This window comes from Aplysia californica, unplaced genomic scaffold (assembly GCF_000002075.1).
Source record: "Aplysia californica isolate F4 #8 unplaced genomic scaffold, AplCal3.0 scaffold00116, whole genome shotgun sequence".
Classification (NCBI taxonomy): domain Eukaryota; kingdom Metazoa; phylum Mollusca; class Gastropoda; order Aplysiida; family Aplysiidae; genus Aplysia; species Aplysia californica.
The window spans coordinates 1,491,058-1,506,812 of NW_004797386.1; the positions used below are offsets into that span (position 1 = coordinate 1,491,058).

The following is a 15,755-nucleotide window of genomic DNA, read 5'->3' on the forward strand; positions in this document are numbered from 1 at the left end:
CACATAGAGGTGGGTAGAATCACTAAGACTAAGACCAAAAAATTTGAACACACACTAAAAAAAATCCATTCCAGACGTAGATTTAGTTCATTATGATATAAATATCATAGCCCTATCAATTCATCAGTCTCTCACTCACGCAGGCTCTACCCATCTTCTAGACATAGATCTAAGCCTTTGCTCAGTTTTCAACCACTGCAAACTACACCACCTTATATATTATTCTCTTCCTTCATTTCTTGCCAGATTTTCATGCAAATAAATACAAAAAGAACACAGAGATTCTTCCCAGTATTTCCCCCATTAGCCACCGGATCACCAGGTTCACCGTTTCCGAGTCTCACGGAATAATTCAAAGCTGATTACTTCATTCTTATAGAAAATGAACTGATCTTTCTACTGGTACCTTCTTTGAGCCAGTATTTGACATTAAAAAATGATCTTCAAAATCTTTGACAGTATTTTTAAAGGCTGTCTAAACGCCAAAGGCCAAAAATATACCAAGGGATGAAAGCCCATCGAAAGCTCTACAGTTCTCCGCTAACGAAAAGCCGGTATTTAATCATCAATCTTTCAGCGAAGCATTTGAAAGCACGAGTGTGTCAATTTTTTAACCAGCCGACCACACATTCCGACCGCGAGGGGCTTCACATTCCACGGTGATTTTCCAGCTCTTAATAATCTGACATATAAACAACTTACACCATTGTAACGAGGAAAAGCTGAACTTTTATAAGGTGTACGGCATTTGGAGTTTTATAGCCAAAGAGCAAAGAAACAGCGATCCAAATTACCCCGATACTACGTGCTCGGAAGGCCGGGGGTGCCCGCGAGGCCGAGTTGACGCTACCTACTCCACACTGCAAACACAAGTGTGCCAATACATGATCACATTTCACACTTGTTCAATCAATGCTTACCGTCCGACATCGATACAGTAGTCACCACGGATGGTGCCTGGCTCAGAGGCAAGAGGGTTGGTCGCACCCAGCATTTTCCTGCCCATTTTGACAACCTCTTTGCCTTCCCACACCTGAAGAAATAGGATGAAATAGAATCAAAATCCAAGACAATAATAAAACATGTGGATATAACGTGTGGATACACCCGAGATCTCGGATTGATTGTTTTCTTTTACTGAACCTCTTGAAATTTCTATATATGCATTTAAATTTATAAATGTTTTGTTAAAATTTATACTTTATATAAATAATAAAATATAATAGTTTCTGGGGGGGTTATTGAATGAAAATGCATAAATTCTATGGGAATTATATCAGCTTTAATCCTTTTCTTTTTAATCAACTTGCATTTGTTTTAATATATTGATGTTTTGTTTTTTGACGTCAACTGAATGAAACTTTTTTTTTCGTTGTAAACGGCAAATTACCCTCAGTATTACGATAGTATTAGTACCAGTACCGGGTTGGCTACCTAAATTTTCTGTGAAGTTAAAACTTTTGTACATTGGTTTATATTTTTTTTATGAAACTGGTTTGTTCCTAAATGGGAAAAGTTGTCACAGTAACTTACTAAAATGTCATGATCTCTTGTTCTTTTATTCACTTTTTTGGGGGGGGAAAGTGTTTTACGGCACTTGCAACTGCATAAGGTCATATGAGTGTGCGGGACACATTTTCATTTAAAAACTTTTTCAGTTGGTAGGAAATTATGAATTTTGCCAGGGTGGTGGCCGAAGCCTACTGTTTATCGATTTTAAACCATTAAGGGATCTTTAATGAGCACAACTTGCACACGGGCCCTCTAAGATTTTTCGCCCTTGCCTGAGAAGGCTAGGCAAAAGACCAGGGGTGTGGCTGAAGGACATCAGTAAGAAGAAGCCAAGGAGTACCGGGTAGCAGTAGAAAGGCTGCACAAAGAGTCAGGAGCCAAGAAGAGGCGACAAAGGAGGAGAGGACAGAAAGAGGAGACGAAAGCAGACGACAGAACATTGCCAGTGAGCAGGAAAGGAGGTGAAAGGAGACAATTTTAAAGAGGAAAATTTTTTGGTTGCTACCCGGATTCGAACCGGGCCTTTGAATGAGAGGCGAACACCTTAAACTCTAGACCATGGGAGCCCCCTGTTATTCACTGAGAAAAACCCATTTGTTCCTACTACTACTACTACAGGGGTATGGTCTGAGGTTGAATGTGCTTCTCCCCCCCCCCCTCCCCAAAACAAATTTTAAAAATATATTTAATTTGGACCACTTGTCCACCCCTTTATTCGGTACCTTAAGAGTATGTATTCGTAATGAACAAATTTTAAAAAATCAAAATTAGTAATCGAAAGAAATCTGGCTTTAAAATTCACAATTTGGCAATGTGTCATCTTCTCCCCCCGCGTGTTCAGGACAGGGGCTGCAGTCAAGCAAGTAGAAAAATAATGCAAAAAACGGCATGATGAAAAAAGCGGTAACTCTTCACAGGTCGAGAAAGAAGAAAAGAAGGCTATTTTAAGTTTCAAACAATCCGCTGTAAAACAAATCTCTAATGGCCTTGGCTGCGACATGCAGCACAAAAAGATTAGAGTAAACTCCCTACTCTGTCACACGTTTCAGTATTTACACATTTTGAAGCTCAATAAAACAAAATCTATGCTACCAATTACTTTCAAATTTACACACTGATTACGTGATATACCTGTCGCTGGTGAGCTGCTTTCAGATTTCTGAACGCGCGAGTGGTTTTGTAACTGCATGCGTGTTACATGTTTTGTCTTTTTTTAGAATTACTTATGATACGGCAATGATTTGTTTAAAAAAGAAGCACACTTCAAAGCTTTGACATTTTCGTGTAACAATTCGCCAGTGTTAAAACTTCTTAAGTCTACGTTTCATCATGCCACGCCCAAAGACAAAATGTGCGAAATCAGCTTGTTGGAATGATTCGCGGGGGTGCCTCGGTCTCCGCTGTTGCCAGATATTATAATGTAACAAGAAGACCTGTGTACACAACAATGGATCGTGAGAAAACAACAAAATAAGGAAAGGATCGACACTGCCAATGTGGGAGAAAAAAAACTACTCCCAAGAGAGAATTTTTTATACGCCTGTCGCATCTACGGAATCGTTTCAAAACCGCAAGACAAACCAGAGATGAGTCGAACAACATGCGACAACACCAGCCTCAGACACTTCCTCAACTTGAGAGAGTATCGCATGAAGAGTAGAATAACATTCCTCAACAGGCAGTGCAGCGATTGATTGATTCAAGGCGGCGACAATGTCAGGCCGTCATCAGCGCTACTGACCGTGTTACTTTTGTAGAACACCCTCACACTCTTGTAAGTCGGGAATAAATCTGTTATGTCAACATTCCGCTTTGTTGTTGTTGTTTTCGTTTTAAAAATTGATTGAACTCGTATTCCTGAAATTTTAAAGAATATCGACTCATTGTGAAACTATTTTAATTTTAACACAGTGTATACTTGAAATGTGACAGAGTATAACTCTCAACCAATCTAGTAAAAAATTGTGTGAACCCTCGGATTTAAATCTTTTTATTTTATTTTTTTAGTAGAAGGTTTTACGGCACTCGCAACAGAACTGCAAGATCATATATATATCAAGGCACCCCGGAAATACCGGGTCACAAGAGAGTGACAAACATACAAAAGAAATAGAGGGCAATGACAATAGTAAGGATTAAGAAAGAAAAAGCAGCACAGTTCCCTGTTGTAGATCAGGCACAGTTATGAGCGTGGCATGAGTCAGCCCATTTACAATTCTACTGTGCTTGAACAAGAAATGTCCCCCCTTTGGGAATGGCCTAAAGACACTGCAGTCGGTGGCACTGCCCGGGGGGGAGGGCTTTAATTCTTATAAAGAGAAACAAAAACTCTCAATTTACCATTGCAAACACAGGTCCTGAGCTCATGTACTCAACAAGGCCGGGGAAGAATGGCTTGTCCGACAGGTCTTTGTAGTGATTCCTCAACAGATCCTTGGGAGCCTGGGGAAGACAAAATAACAGGCATGAAGAAAACAAAATCAAATGAGCAGATTGTGAACATTTTTAGGAACATACAATTGAGCACAACAGTAAAGTTCCCAACTTGCAAAAAACAAATTTCACAGAGGTCTCGAACAATACTTTATTCCCAGACTGAACTGTTATTTCCTTGTAATGGTGGCATCCCTGGATTACAATCCCATGGGAAGGACTTCCGAGACGAGCAACCACCCCAACAAAGAAAACAAAGAAGAGACCTAACCCTAACCCTAACCGTGACCCAACCCTACCCTAACCCCTCTATTCTAGAGCTATACACTGTTTCATTGTGGTTGCTCGTTACAGAATTCCTCTCATCCCCTATATCATGTATTAACAGCTCGTCTCAAATTCCCCAATATAACAAGAGATGGCTAAACGCACCCATCATCATCACTGATGATCAGATTCACGAGCGGATAGCTAGAGAACAACAACTAAACACTATTGGCCGATATTTCTAGAAACAGCCATCGTATTTGACGTCATCGAAGGATTCCCACTTCGACATTCATGGTGGCAACACGACCGAACGGGGGCAGCCTGCCGACTCGGACTAGATCTATTTTCTTTGCAACTTGCAGAACTGTTCAGTTGGGTTGTCTGTCATAGTGCAGCACCCTTCTTACTTCTTCCGCCCAGATTGATTCTGATGCTGTACACTATGTCAACTGAGAGAAAGAAGAAGACTAAGAGTAGGCCTATGTCCGAAAGCAAGTTCAAACAAAGTTCAACGACGCAGTGCAAATGATCGACCAGTTCAATCCGGATCTTTTCTTTTAAAAAGTTTTGTAAGCACAAGAAATTAAGCGCACTTTTAATTATAAGAGATTGGACTCGATAGGACGCTGAGCTGCAAATGGAGTCTTTTTTGCCTCTTCTTTCTTCAACATTTAGGGTTTGGAGCCAAATCCAAATGAAATTCTCAAGGCCAGACACGATCGAAAAGAGCCAAATTTCTGGGATGTGGCTCCAAACTGACTGTGACTATTCCGACACGAACAGTGACAAACATGATGCTGTGGAACATCAGCCTTGCCACCCCCACCCCCAGGGCCATATGCCCGCTAACCTCAGCCCTGATCCCTCTAGGGTCATTTCAGGTGAAACGAGGGTGTGAGAAGAAAAGCGAGACATGGGTTAATAAGAAGGAAGTGGCTATTCTCACCCGCCCGGAAGTTCTCGCAAGATCTATTCCTCCCCTCTTCTCTCTCTCTGTCTCTTTCTGAATACTGTCTATCGGTGTGGACGATCAAATTGACCAAAACAAAGTTAAAAAATGATGTTAAAACACAAAAGTAAATTAATTTGGTTGTCTCTACAAAGATGCTACGGCTATTATTTAACTTTTCGAATCGAGCCGAACTACGCGGGTCGCCATTTTGTTTTGCTTTGCCCGGAAGTTCTCGCGCTAGGCCTACTCCTCTCTATCTCTCTCCACTGCCCACAGACAAAATTGTACGCTTTTAGTAGGCTACAGTTGTAATGGGACGTTTGTTCACGGCACAGAATTCTACAATTTTTCTGTTATAACAGTGTAGAATTCTGTGGTTTAGGGTGAACGCAAAATTTGTTGGCCTAGATCTAGATCTAGATCTAGGCTATAACGGTGAACGCGCACCGGGTGAGAATCGCCAAAAGACTCGCCTGCACTATTCAATATTCTCACCCCGATAGAGGTGGCCTAATGAGAACCCCTTCTGATGGAATATTCTAGATTCTAGATCTATGGCATGGGCATCATGGCCATGAAAGTGTCAAAAATGGCATCCAATCAATTATCTCTCTAGAGTCTAAAGACTTGAGACAGTGCTTTATAACTCAACTCCATATACTACAGTACAGCTTACAGATGGGAAAGGGCCTGGGAAAGTACAATAGTTAGGTCAAGGATAGAACACTATTCCCCAATCTCTGTATCACAACACTCTCACTCAAGGGGAATCTGTTCCCACCTCTAGATCTATATCTAAATTCTTCTATACTGTAGGTCACCCGTGACAAAGACGTGAACATCTGCTCCTGACAGTCACACAGTGTGAGACCGACTGCCAGACAAAACGGAAGACCGAAGACTAAGAGAGCGAAGGTTAAAGATCTCCAACCCATGAGGAGGATGTTACAGCCGTGAGTTCACAGCAGACGCACTTCAGTTTAGCGAATAGATCTCTAGAAATCTACAGCGTCTAGGATAAAAAGATGCCGGCCGGTGAGCGACACGGTGATGGCGTTCGATCCATCCCACGAGTGAGTGACCGGACCGACTGCTAGCGGTTCTCCGGTTGTTAGGTGATCCAGGCTTTACGGCTTCTATCTCTACCACTTACCCACATCAACTTTCCTGCCACCAGCTTGTAGCCTCTCTGTTCAAATCGCTTGACGATTTCACCAATAAGTCCCCTTTGGACGCCATCAGGCTTGACAGCAATGAAAGTACGCTCGGCTCTTGGATCAGTCATTTTGTTGGCAAAGACTGAGAGGACTGACAGGAGTGTAGCGACCATGCGTGCTGAGCCGAAAGGAAAAAGGGAAGTCATATCTGGCTGGATCACGTGACATGATGACGTTATGCGCTAACGGGCTGCCAACTCTACGTGATTTTTCTGACAGTTAAGGCCAGGCTTGGGCGGAAACGTCAGTGAAACATTTTCCGAGGATTCACGAGAACAGACCAGTTGTTTAGATGTGGTTTATATCCTCTCATTACATTAGATTTACAGTCTACCATAATACGATACAAAGTGTTCTCTATCAGCTCATATAGTTCTCAAGCTCACATGTTCGTACCTCTTTAAAAAACCCAGTTCCATCAATAAATCGCGCAGAAAACCTCAGATCAATACAATATAATCTTTGTTTAGTTTGGATGAAGAGAACATTGAAACAACCCACGTCATTTGATTAAGGTGTGATCAAGCCTGATAGACAGACGAGAGAGAGAGAAAGAGAGAGGGAGAGAGAGAGGGGGGGGGGAGAGAGAGTTAAGTATAATGGTTACCGTGACAGTTTGGCAATCTCAACCAGTAGGATAATGTAGCCAATGTGTACATGTAATAGGATAGTGTAGATAGGCCTACCATTTCCACAAGAGATATTAGTGGGTGAGAGACAGAGACTAAAAAACAACAACCAAAAAACAACGAAAATACCCCCTAATTGCCAAGCAAATAAAAATGTGAGGCAGCGTGGTGGAACCAGGCTCTCGTCAAAATAATGAAATCGAAGAAAACAGCATTCCTCCAGCTTAGCAATTTTTATCAAATTTTTGTTTTTTGGCTCAACACCTTTTATGTCCATTTACAAATACATTCCTTTCAGGATTTCACCGTAAACGTTAATTATAAAAGCACAAAAATATAAATTTACAGTTTCCATGTACTCTCAGGCTTTGGAATTTATCAAGCTTTGGGGGCCATTTTCTCGCTTATTTTACCTCTTGAACTAGGTGACCCCCACCTCCTTCAATTAAAATATATCCACTTCTATTGAAGATGGATGTGTAATTTTTTCATTGAAAGCAAGACTAATGAACAAGCTTTAAGATGATACCAATAACTCAATATGCCCAAAAATTGACGAGAGCCTGATTCCACCACGCTGCCTCTCAAATCAAATACATCATAGTATTCAGGGGCAGCTAGTGGGTCTAAAAAGTGGGCATGCACAATTAAGCTATCACAGGCTGAAGATTGTCAAGGGCATGGTAAATGAGATGGTGCATAATTTTAGGATCTTTGGGTTGGTGAGAGAGGACCTATCGTGCTTTTATTTTCATTCTTTTTACTTGTCACTTTAATTTCTAGAACTTAAAATCTGTTCGTTAGCGAAATATCAAATTCGTTCATCATGAAAACTGAACACTCCAGAAATAACTTTCCCCACTCCACTACAAAACCATTCAAAGGCACAACTCATAGGATGGTAACGTTCACCTCCCTCGGGTTCACGGTCACAGAGTCACTTAAAATATCGGCAAGATGATGAGCCAACCTTAGTTCACTTGAGCACTCCGCTGTATTGCTCCGAGGCTCACATACTTTTGGCATTGGATAGCGTACAGTCTATCGGGTTTATTTTTAGACTGCCTACTAAGGGCTATGTTTCGGCACTATTCGGCAGGAGCACATTTGAGATGTGCCGGCTTATTAATATTAATGTACCTCCAAACTCGCTACGAGTGTCGTCATCACTTGGGTTATCCCAAAGAGCGATTTATAGGTCAGGTTACCACTGTTGAATATCTTATTGTGTTTAGTTAAACCGTGTGGACTTTGGCATGGCATAGTAGAAGTTTTACGGCGCTATAGACTCAGAAATGACAGCTACGGCGCCAGTGAAGACCTAGTTTTTTAAATCATATTTGGCTAGTGCTTGTTTCTTTTCTATTGTTTGTGGGTGCTGTACGTCATAGAATAGTTACAACATTTGGGCGGCACTGCACGACCGTGCTCAATGGACGAACCGCGCATGGTAGTATAGATATCGAATTGGGAGATTCAATAGACAGTGAAACTACATTTTGGGAGATTTAGCATCGATACATTTTAATAATCAATTAGAACTATGTACTCTTGTTTAGTGGGCTTGAAAAAAAAAACGCCAACAAAAAGCAACAATTCAACTGAACTTCTGCAAAACTAAACGCGCCTTCTTTTCCGTCCTTAAAAATTAAAAGAAAACAGAGTGACCAAAGGCAGGGGTTTGTTGTGTTTATTTCTGCCCCCCCCCCCCCCCTCATCCCCTGGTCCCCGGTACATCTAATCAAAGCTGATCGACCTGACATTATTGTAGTAGCATCCGTGGAAAGGAAAAACAGCAATTATTATACTCTATTGCTTGTGTTAAAAGATTTCCCCTTTCGTGTGAAAAGGCCCAGTAGGCTTCGACTGTGCTCTGCATGATGGAAGTTATCACTGACACTCTCAAAAAGAGTAAATTAATGATTGATATTGGTTGTAAGAATTGAATTTTATTTTTCAATTGTTTTAAACGAAAGAACATTCCTTGTTGACATTTTACAGAATAATTTAAATTCGCTTTGATTTGCATACAAAAAGGAAGAAATATTGAACAATACAAGCTGATATTGACATTTTAGAAGGACTATCTCTACCGCCAATTTGAAGGTGGAGAAAACCCCCCCCCACTTAACTACAGTGTTAAAGTGCTGTAAGTATGACTGTCATCAATACTTAAAATGAAATTGTGACAAATTAACTGAGCCGGTGACAAACTGGGCAGCCCCCGTTTCTTCTACTCCTATTCTTTTAAAGTAATCAACAGATAGAAATCTAGGCCATCATGCAAGCTTCAAAGTAATGAACTAAAAATCAATCCGGCCCTCGCAGCCTTTGCACGCCTGACACTCAACAGAAGATCTACTCAACATAATGAACTAGCAGACCACCCCCTCGCCCCCCAACCTCGTTTCTTCTTTCTCTTTTTCACTGGAATCACTGCAAGGTTGTTTCGTGACAGATTTCCCTCCCTTCTTTTATCTTTCGTGCGAATAGGCCTCATCAGCTGCTTCGCCGGCACTTTAATAATTATTAATCAAACTATACTAAACCGTCAGCCATGCTAACTCTTTAAAATATATGAATTCAGCAACAAAATCATAAACCAAATTATAGTTTTAAAAGTTCATAGCCTATTGAATAGTTAGCTAGCGCACCAAGCCTTGGGGTGCAAGCGGAAGAAGCCTTAACCCCGTATCTTTTATTCACTGCGAAACTAGTTTGTTGTGTGGTTGCTGCATACTATTCTTGACTCGAACGTAAGTTATCTCCTGACCTGTAGGCTACCTATTGCTGTATTTTTTCCCCTGCTACTTTTTACAGCCTTAATTTATCTAGATTTTCTAGATCTAGATTCTACGTAGTTTTTTTCCTTATTATTAATTTAAAGAAGAGTGATGGATGTTCACAGTCTGTTTATTTTCTTTCGGGGGATACAGACCAGACCTTTGCCTTTGCCTTTACTACACTACACTCACTCATGACTCGGTAACACTGATTGAGATTGTAAACTGCAATGAATGAATTATTCAAATGATTGAGAAGTCGGCGCTTTTTCGGTAGTTCCCACCCCTCAATTGTTGTTCGTGGGTTTTGGCCCCAAGAGTAGGGGGGGTTTCAGGGGGCAAGCCGGTGCTTTTTCGGTAGTTCCACTGCTCCCCTTATTTGAGCCTGACCAACAGATTCTAGATCTATATGTTTGATGCACGGCAAGTTAAGATGTCAAACCTAACAACAGCAAAACATTAAATTGTGGTAAAATTCAGGGGGCAAACCCCCCTGAAACCCCCCTACTCTTGGGGCCAAAACCGGCGAATAATAATTGTGGGGTGGGAACTACCAAAAAAGCGCCGGCAAGCGCCCCTGACCTGATAAAAATAGGGTGGAGGGGTTCATGCCCCCCTGATTTTACCATAGTTTGATGTTTTGCAGTTGTTAGGTTTGATATCTTAGCTCGCCGCGCATCAAACGTATAGATCTTGATGTAGATCTAGGTCTAGGCTCAAATAAGGGGGGTGGGAACTACCGAAAAAACACCGAGAAGTCTTGGTACAACTTAACTCTTTCGCTACGCTGAGCCGTGGGGGGGCGGTGCAGCTAAAGTGCCGTCAGTACGCTAAGCCGCCCCCGGCGGCTCGAGAACCAATCTTCAATTTTAGCTTAGATTCTATTCCAATCCACATATATCCATGTTAAAATAAAGGTCATAATATAATGTTGACTTTCGGGTCAAGCATTTCCACTGAAAATCGGAAGTTTAGATTCAGTTGTGAAACGCGATTTCGTAGTTTATTCGACTTTGTTTTATCGCCATGCCAATATTATAGCCGGACACCAGTCTTAGTAATTTTACACTACAAAATCTATCATTATTTTGCCCACTAAAGAAGTGTAGGACTCTTTTTTATAATATTGAACGATAGTTCAAGTTCAAGGTACCAGAATTTAACTTTTTATCTCCGTGGGGGGTCAACCCGCAATGCCAGGGTTCTTTTTGGTAGTAAATCTAAAAAAGACAAAAACGTCATTAAATGGGCCATTAAATCAACGTCAACAAGTCCACCTATTTCGATAGTTTTTTATATCTACCAATGAATGAACTCCCGGTAAAAGACACCTATTACGGCGAAGTTGTGGTAAAGGAATGTGCCTAAGCCGCTGCGACTCACCGGCACAGCTGTCCCGTCCACCAGCCGCTGGGTGCGGCTTGCCAGAGATAAAGAGTTAAGAATGCTTTAAAAGCAAAGAAAAAAAATAATTTTAAAAAAAGATGAAACAAATGCCACTTGACTTAAAAAATATTGTCAATATCTTTGCAAATTGATGGCAGTGTAGGAACTTCTTTTACATGCCGTTTTTTGTGTTTGTTAAAATACGTGAACCATGCTTTTGGTTTTGTTTTTGGCATGGCATATGCAGGGATGAATGTGAAAGTAGACATAAGTCTAGAAAAACAGGAGGATCGTATTGATTGTAGTGCCTTGAAAGCTTGGTAGAAAAGCTAGATCTAGATCACAGATTTACTGTAAGTCGTAAGTTGCTGTGGATGAATGGAGTGCCGCAGAGCTGCAGTCAAACAAAGAGTTAGATTGCTTGCTTCTTGTCTTCCTCCTTCTCTGTAGTAATCTTAAAAGATCATCTTCAGTAAAATTTCAACGAAATTTCATTATATTGATAGCTTAAATGGTTTGGGCACAATGCATGTCTAAAGTTACTGTGTCGAGCTCAAACACTTTTTTTTACCCCAGCTTGTGCAAGCCAGGACAAGCGTACTGCCTGTGGCCGTACTGGGGGAATCTGTAGATATATAGGGAGAAAGGGATGGGTGAATAGGGTTAATCTGTAGAAATAGGGAGAAAGGGATGGGTGAATAGGGTTAATCTGTAGATATAGGGATAAGGGGATGGGTGAATAGGGTTAATCTGTAGAAATAGGGAGAAAGGGATGGATGAATAGGGTGAATCTGTAGAAATAGGGAGAAAGGGATGGGTGAATAGGGTTAATCTGTAGATATAGGGATAAGGGGATGGGTGAATAGGGTTAATCTGTAGAAATAGGGAGAAAGGGATGGATGAATAGGGTGAATCTGTAGAAATAGAGATAAAGGGATGGGTGAATAGGTTTAATCTGTAGATATAGGGAGAAAGGGATGGGTGAATAGGTTTAATCTGTAGGTATAGTGATAAAGGGATGGATACTAGTCAGCTACTGTCCAAGTGGACGTATCTAGATCTAGTGAAGCCTATAAGAATACAAGTAGAGTCTTTCATCTCCCTCGTAATCCTCAGAATGGTGCTTACTTCTCTCTCCTTTTTCTCTCGTATTGTAATAACTATCTGTTTACTTGTCTGTCTGCTTTTGTCTTGTATCTGTGTCTGTATATTTTGTATGTCTATTCTCTTAGAAACACAGTTGCTACACAGTGATAGACCTATCTGTCAATTGAAGTTCTGAGATCATGAGAGAACAATTTAGATAACAAGCAGGTTGTTCAACTTAAGGAATGGTTTTTGCTTCTGCCAAGCCTTGTTATAAGTTAAGTGTTTGAGATGTGTTGCACCATCATCTGCCAAGTGTTTGAGATGTGTTGTCCTTGCTAAACTAGAGCAACAGCGCCAGTGAAAGTGAACCTACTACCTTCCCCCGCCCCATCCCAGCCCGCCACCCTTGTCTTGTCATGTAGATTTCTGGTAACATGTGCTGACATTTAGCTTACTTTCACCATAGCAGTCCATCTTCAGGCCAGTTTGGGTAGTATTGTATGCTTGCAATTTAAAAGAACCCAACCAAAATTGCTGAAAAAGAAGGGATACATATATATATATATATATATATATATATATATATATAAGGGATACATGAAATACAAAATGGTGAAATGATATGGCTTTAACGCCCCTATCAACACTATTAGGTTGTTTAAGAGGCGGGACCTCCTAGTTTAACGTCCGTCTCAGAAAGGACCGAGCCAAGTGGGAAGTTCGTATAAAGTGCCTTACCCAAGGACACAACGTCGGACCGAGCTGAGGCTCGAACCCCCGAACCCGGAATCTCACATGTAATAATATATATATATATATATATAAGTAATAGAAAGGAGCGACACAGCTGTTGTATGTTCTGGACCTGGATGACGGAATCTCACATGTATATTATTATTTATTATATATATAAGTTATAGAAAGGAGCGACACAGCTGTTGTATGTTCTGGACCTGGAGGACGGAGGGAGACCCTTGGGCTAATAGTTCATTTTGGCTTTTTGATATTTTCCAGAGATTTTGGTGAAGTATTGTTTCTTGTTGTACATTTTTTAGCTGTTTATGATTTTTTTTTCCAGGATTGTCAAGTGCTTTATAATTATTGCTGCAACACACGTTGGAATAAACACTCCAGGATTATAATTATTGCTGCAACACACGTTGGAATAAATGCTCCAGGATTATAATTATTGCTGCAACACACGTTGGAATAAATGCTCCAGGATTATAATTATTGCTGCAACACATGTTGGAATAAACGCTCCAGGATTATAATTATAGCTACAACGCACACTGGACTAAACCTTGCAACCTCCCAAGATGATGGAGCTGGACTTAACTCGTGTTGACTACCTGCAGGTAAGTTCTGGACTATGCTGCAGATGACTATGGTTCAAATCCTCATTGATTCTTTTTTTAAACTCTATTTCTGTACAAACACCCTCCATATACTGAGTACTGTACAAACACCGTCCATATACTGAGTACTGTACAAACACCTATATACTGAGTACTGTACAAACACCCTCCATTTGTGTCAAGTTCATGGAAAGGTCTCTGGCCTCATTGTCTTCAGCAAAGGGTGGTCAACCCTGATGACCAACCCCAGTGGCACGAGGCATGTCGCACGAGGCATGTCGCGTTCACTTATTGACCTATCGTGAGTCTCAAGATCTTCGTTTATCCAGCTGCCCCTCCCCTGTACCTGTCCAAAACTTTCCATCTCTGACCGAGTTCCCCCACCTTTGTCGCCCCCCCCCCCCACTTTATGTTGTGACAACACCAATAATTCAGTCTGTCTTGCAAATTTGGGGGTAGAAACAACTGTTGCAATGACCAGGGAAGAGTTCACAGTTCAATGTGATCCCGCCTGGAGAGAACTTGTAGGCCCTACCCACCCAGCGAGTGATGTAAGGTTAGGTGGAGAGCTCAGAATATGAGTGCGATGTTTGGGGTAAACAAACGCGTCGGTCAGTTCACACCTCAGTGTGATCCCATCTGGGGCAAACATTGTACCGTTTCATCAAGACTTACAACGGACATGTGATCACTTTCACGAGAGTGGCTAATATTTGACACGGCAGGGAATTCAATGATCTCATCTTTTTACTCTTGGTTGATCGGCTGTGCCCGCTCAGGCTTCCCAGCCTCTGACTTAAAGATCTGCTCGGTTTATTGGATGAAGCCGGTCACTTTTGTCATCTACACATCCTTGAATAATGGGTAGGACGATTCTAAAAGTCTAGTGAAGACCTGTGTTTGGAACCTAGGAACCTACTGCCCACATCTGGGGACTCCACTCCACATGGGCTCGTGTAACTGGCTGTGACTTTGCCTGAAAGAATCAAATGCTTTCATACTTGGGGTATTGGGGAAGGGGGGGGTGTGTGCTCACTTAGAGTTTGTCTTTTGTGTACTGCTTCATCAGGATCCTTCCATTTCAAATATTCCAGATGCTGTCTGTGTTCCCATTCTGCTTTCAAACGCAGCATTCTTTGGTGCATTTTGATGCTTTTTTAATCTTCCTACAGGCGGGAATAACATGCCCTAAGTCAATGCAAGTCCTGCCCATAGCAGGCAAAACTCAAAAGGTAAGTCAAAGCTAGGATGAGTTTGATGTGTGTTGTGGCTATAGCAATGTTGGTAGGATGAGTTTGATGTGTGTTGTGGCTATAGCAATGTTGATAGGATGAGTTTGATGTGTGTTGGGGCTATAGCAATGTTGGTAGGATGAGTTTGATGTGTGTTGTGGCTATAGCAATGTTGGTAGGATGAGTTTGATGTGTGTTGTGGCTATAGCAATGTTGGTAGGATGAGTTTGATGTGTGTTGTGGCTATAGCAATGTTGGTAGGATTAGTTTGATGTGTGTTGGGGCTATAGCAATGTTGGTAGAATGAGTTTGATGTGTGTTGTGGCTATAGCAATGTTGGTAGGATGAGTTTTATGTGTGTTGTGGCTATAGCAATGTTGGTAGGATGAGTTTGATGTGTGTTGTGGCTATAGCAATGTTGGTAGAATGAGTTTGATGTGTGTTGGGGCTATAGCATTGTTGGTAGAATGGTTCTGTGGAGATCAAAGTGTCTTGTTCTAAACTTCCTTGCCCAATGGTGAAGGAAAATTGTTTTGTGTTTCTTTCGTATTATACTGGGGGGAAGATTCGGGAAGAAGGAAGAAGAAGAACTGAGGACAGATATATGCTTCTGGCAGGACTGGTCATCAATTCTGGCAGGACTGGTCATCAATTCTGGCAGGACTGGTCATCAATTCTGGCAGGACTGGTCGTCAATTCTGGCAGGACTGGTCGTCAATTCTGGCAGGACTGGTCGTCAATATGTTTAGTTAAAAGAAAAAACTTTGTCGTTCTTCTCAGAATTTTGTTGTTGTTGTTGTTGTTGTTGTTGCTCCCTTTGTATTTTTGTAACTGTTTTGAAATGAGTGATTAATGAGGGGTTGTTGTTTTTTTTTGGGGGGGGGGGGGGGGTTT

General features: G+C 41.4%; 2 protein-coding genes across 2 annotated transcripts in view; one reads left to right on the forward strand and one right to left on the reverse strand.

Moving 5' to 3' along the window:
- The window catches only part of LOC101846066 (nucleoside diphosphate kinase B), an 8,337-nt gene extending 1,810 nt beyond the window's left edge, over nt 1-6,527 (reverse strand). Inside the window, exons 1-3 of the mRNA XM_005095897.2 lie at nt 6,321-6,527; nt 3,853-3,954; nt 921-1,033 (exon numbers count right to left, since the gene is read on the reverse strand). Of these exons, the coding sequence (XP_005095954.2) occupies nt 921-1,033; nt 3,853-3,954; nt 6,321-6,497 (392 nt within the window). The 5' untranslated portion in view covers nt 6,498-6,527. The remainder of the gene's footprint in view (nt 1-920; nt 1,034-3,852; nt 3,955-6,320) is intronic.
- Nucleotides 6,528-9,186: 2,659 nt separating this feature from the next.
- Nucleotides 9,187-15,755, forward strand: part of LOC101850408 (Bardet-Biedl syndrome 7 protein homolog) — a gene marked incomplete in the record, with an annotated part of 26,096 nt that continues 19,527 nt past the window's right edge. Inside the window, 3 exon segments of the mRNA XM_013081119.2 lie at nt 9,187-9,769; nt 13,350-13,629; nt 14,802-14,861. Coding sequence (XP_012936573.1) covers nt 13,591-13,629; nt 14,802-14,861 — 99 coding nt within the window.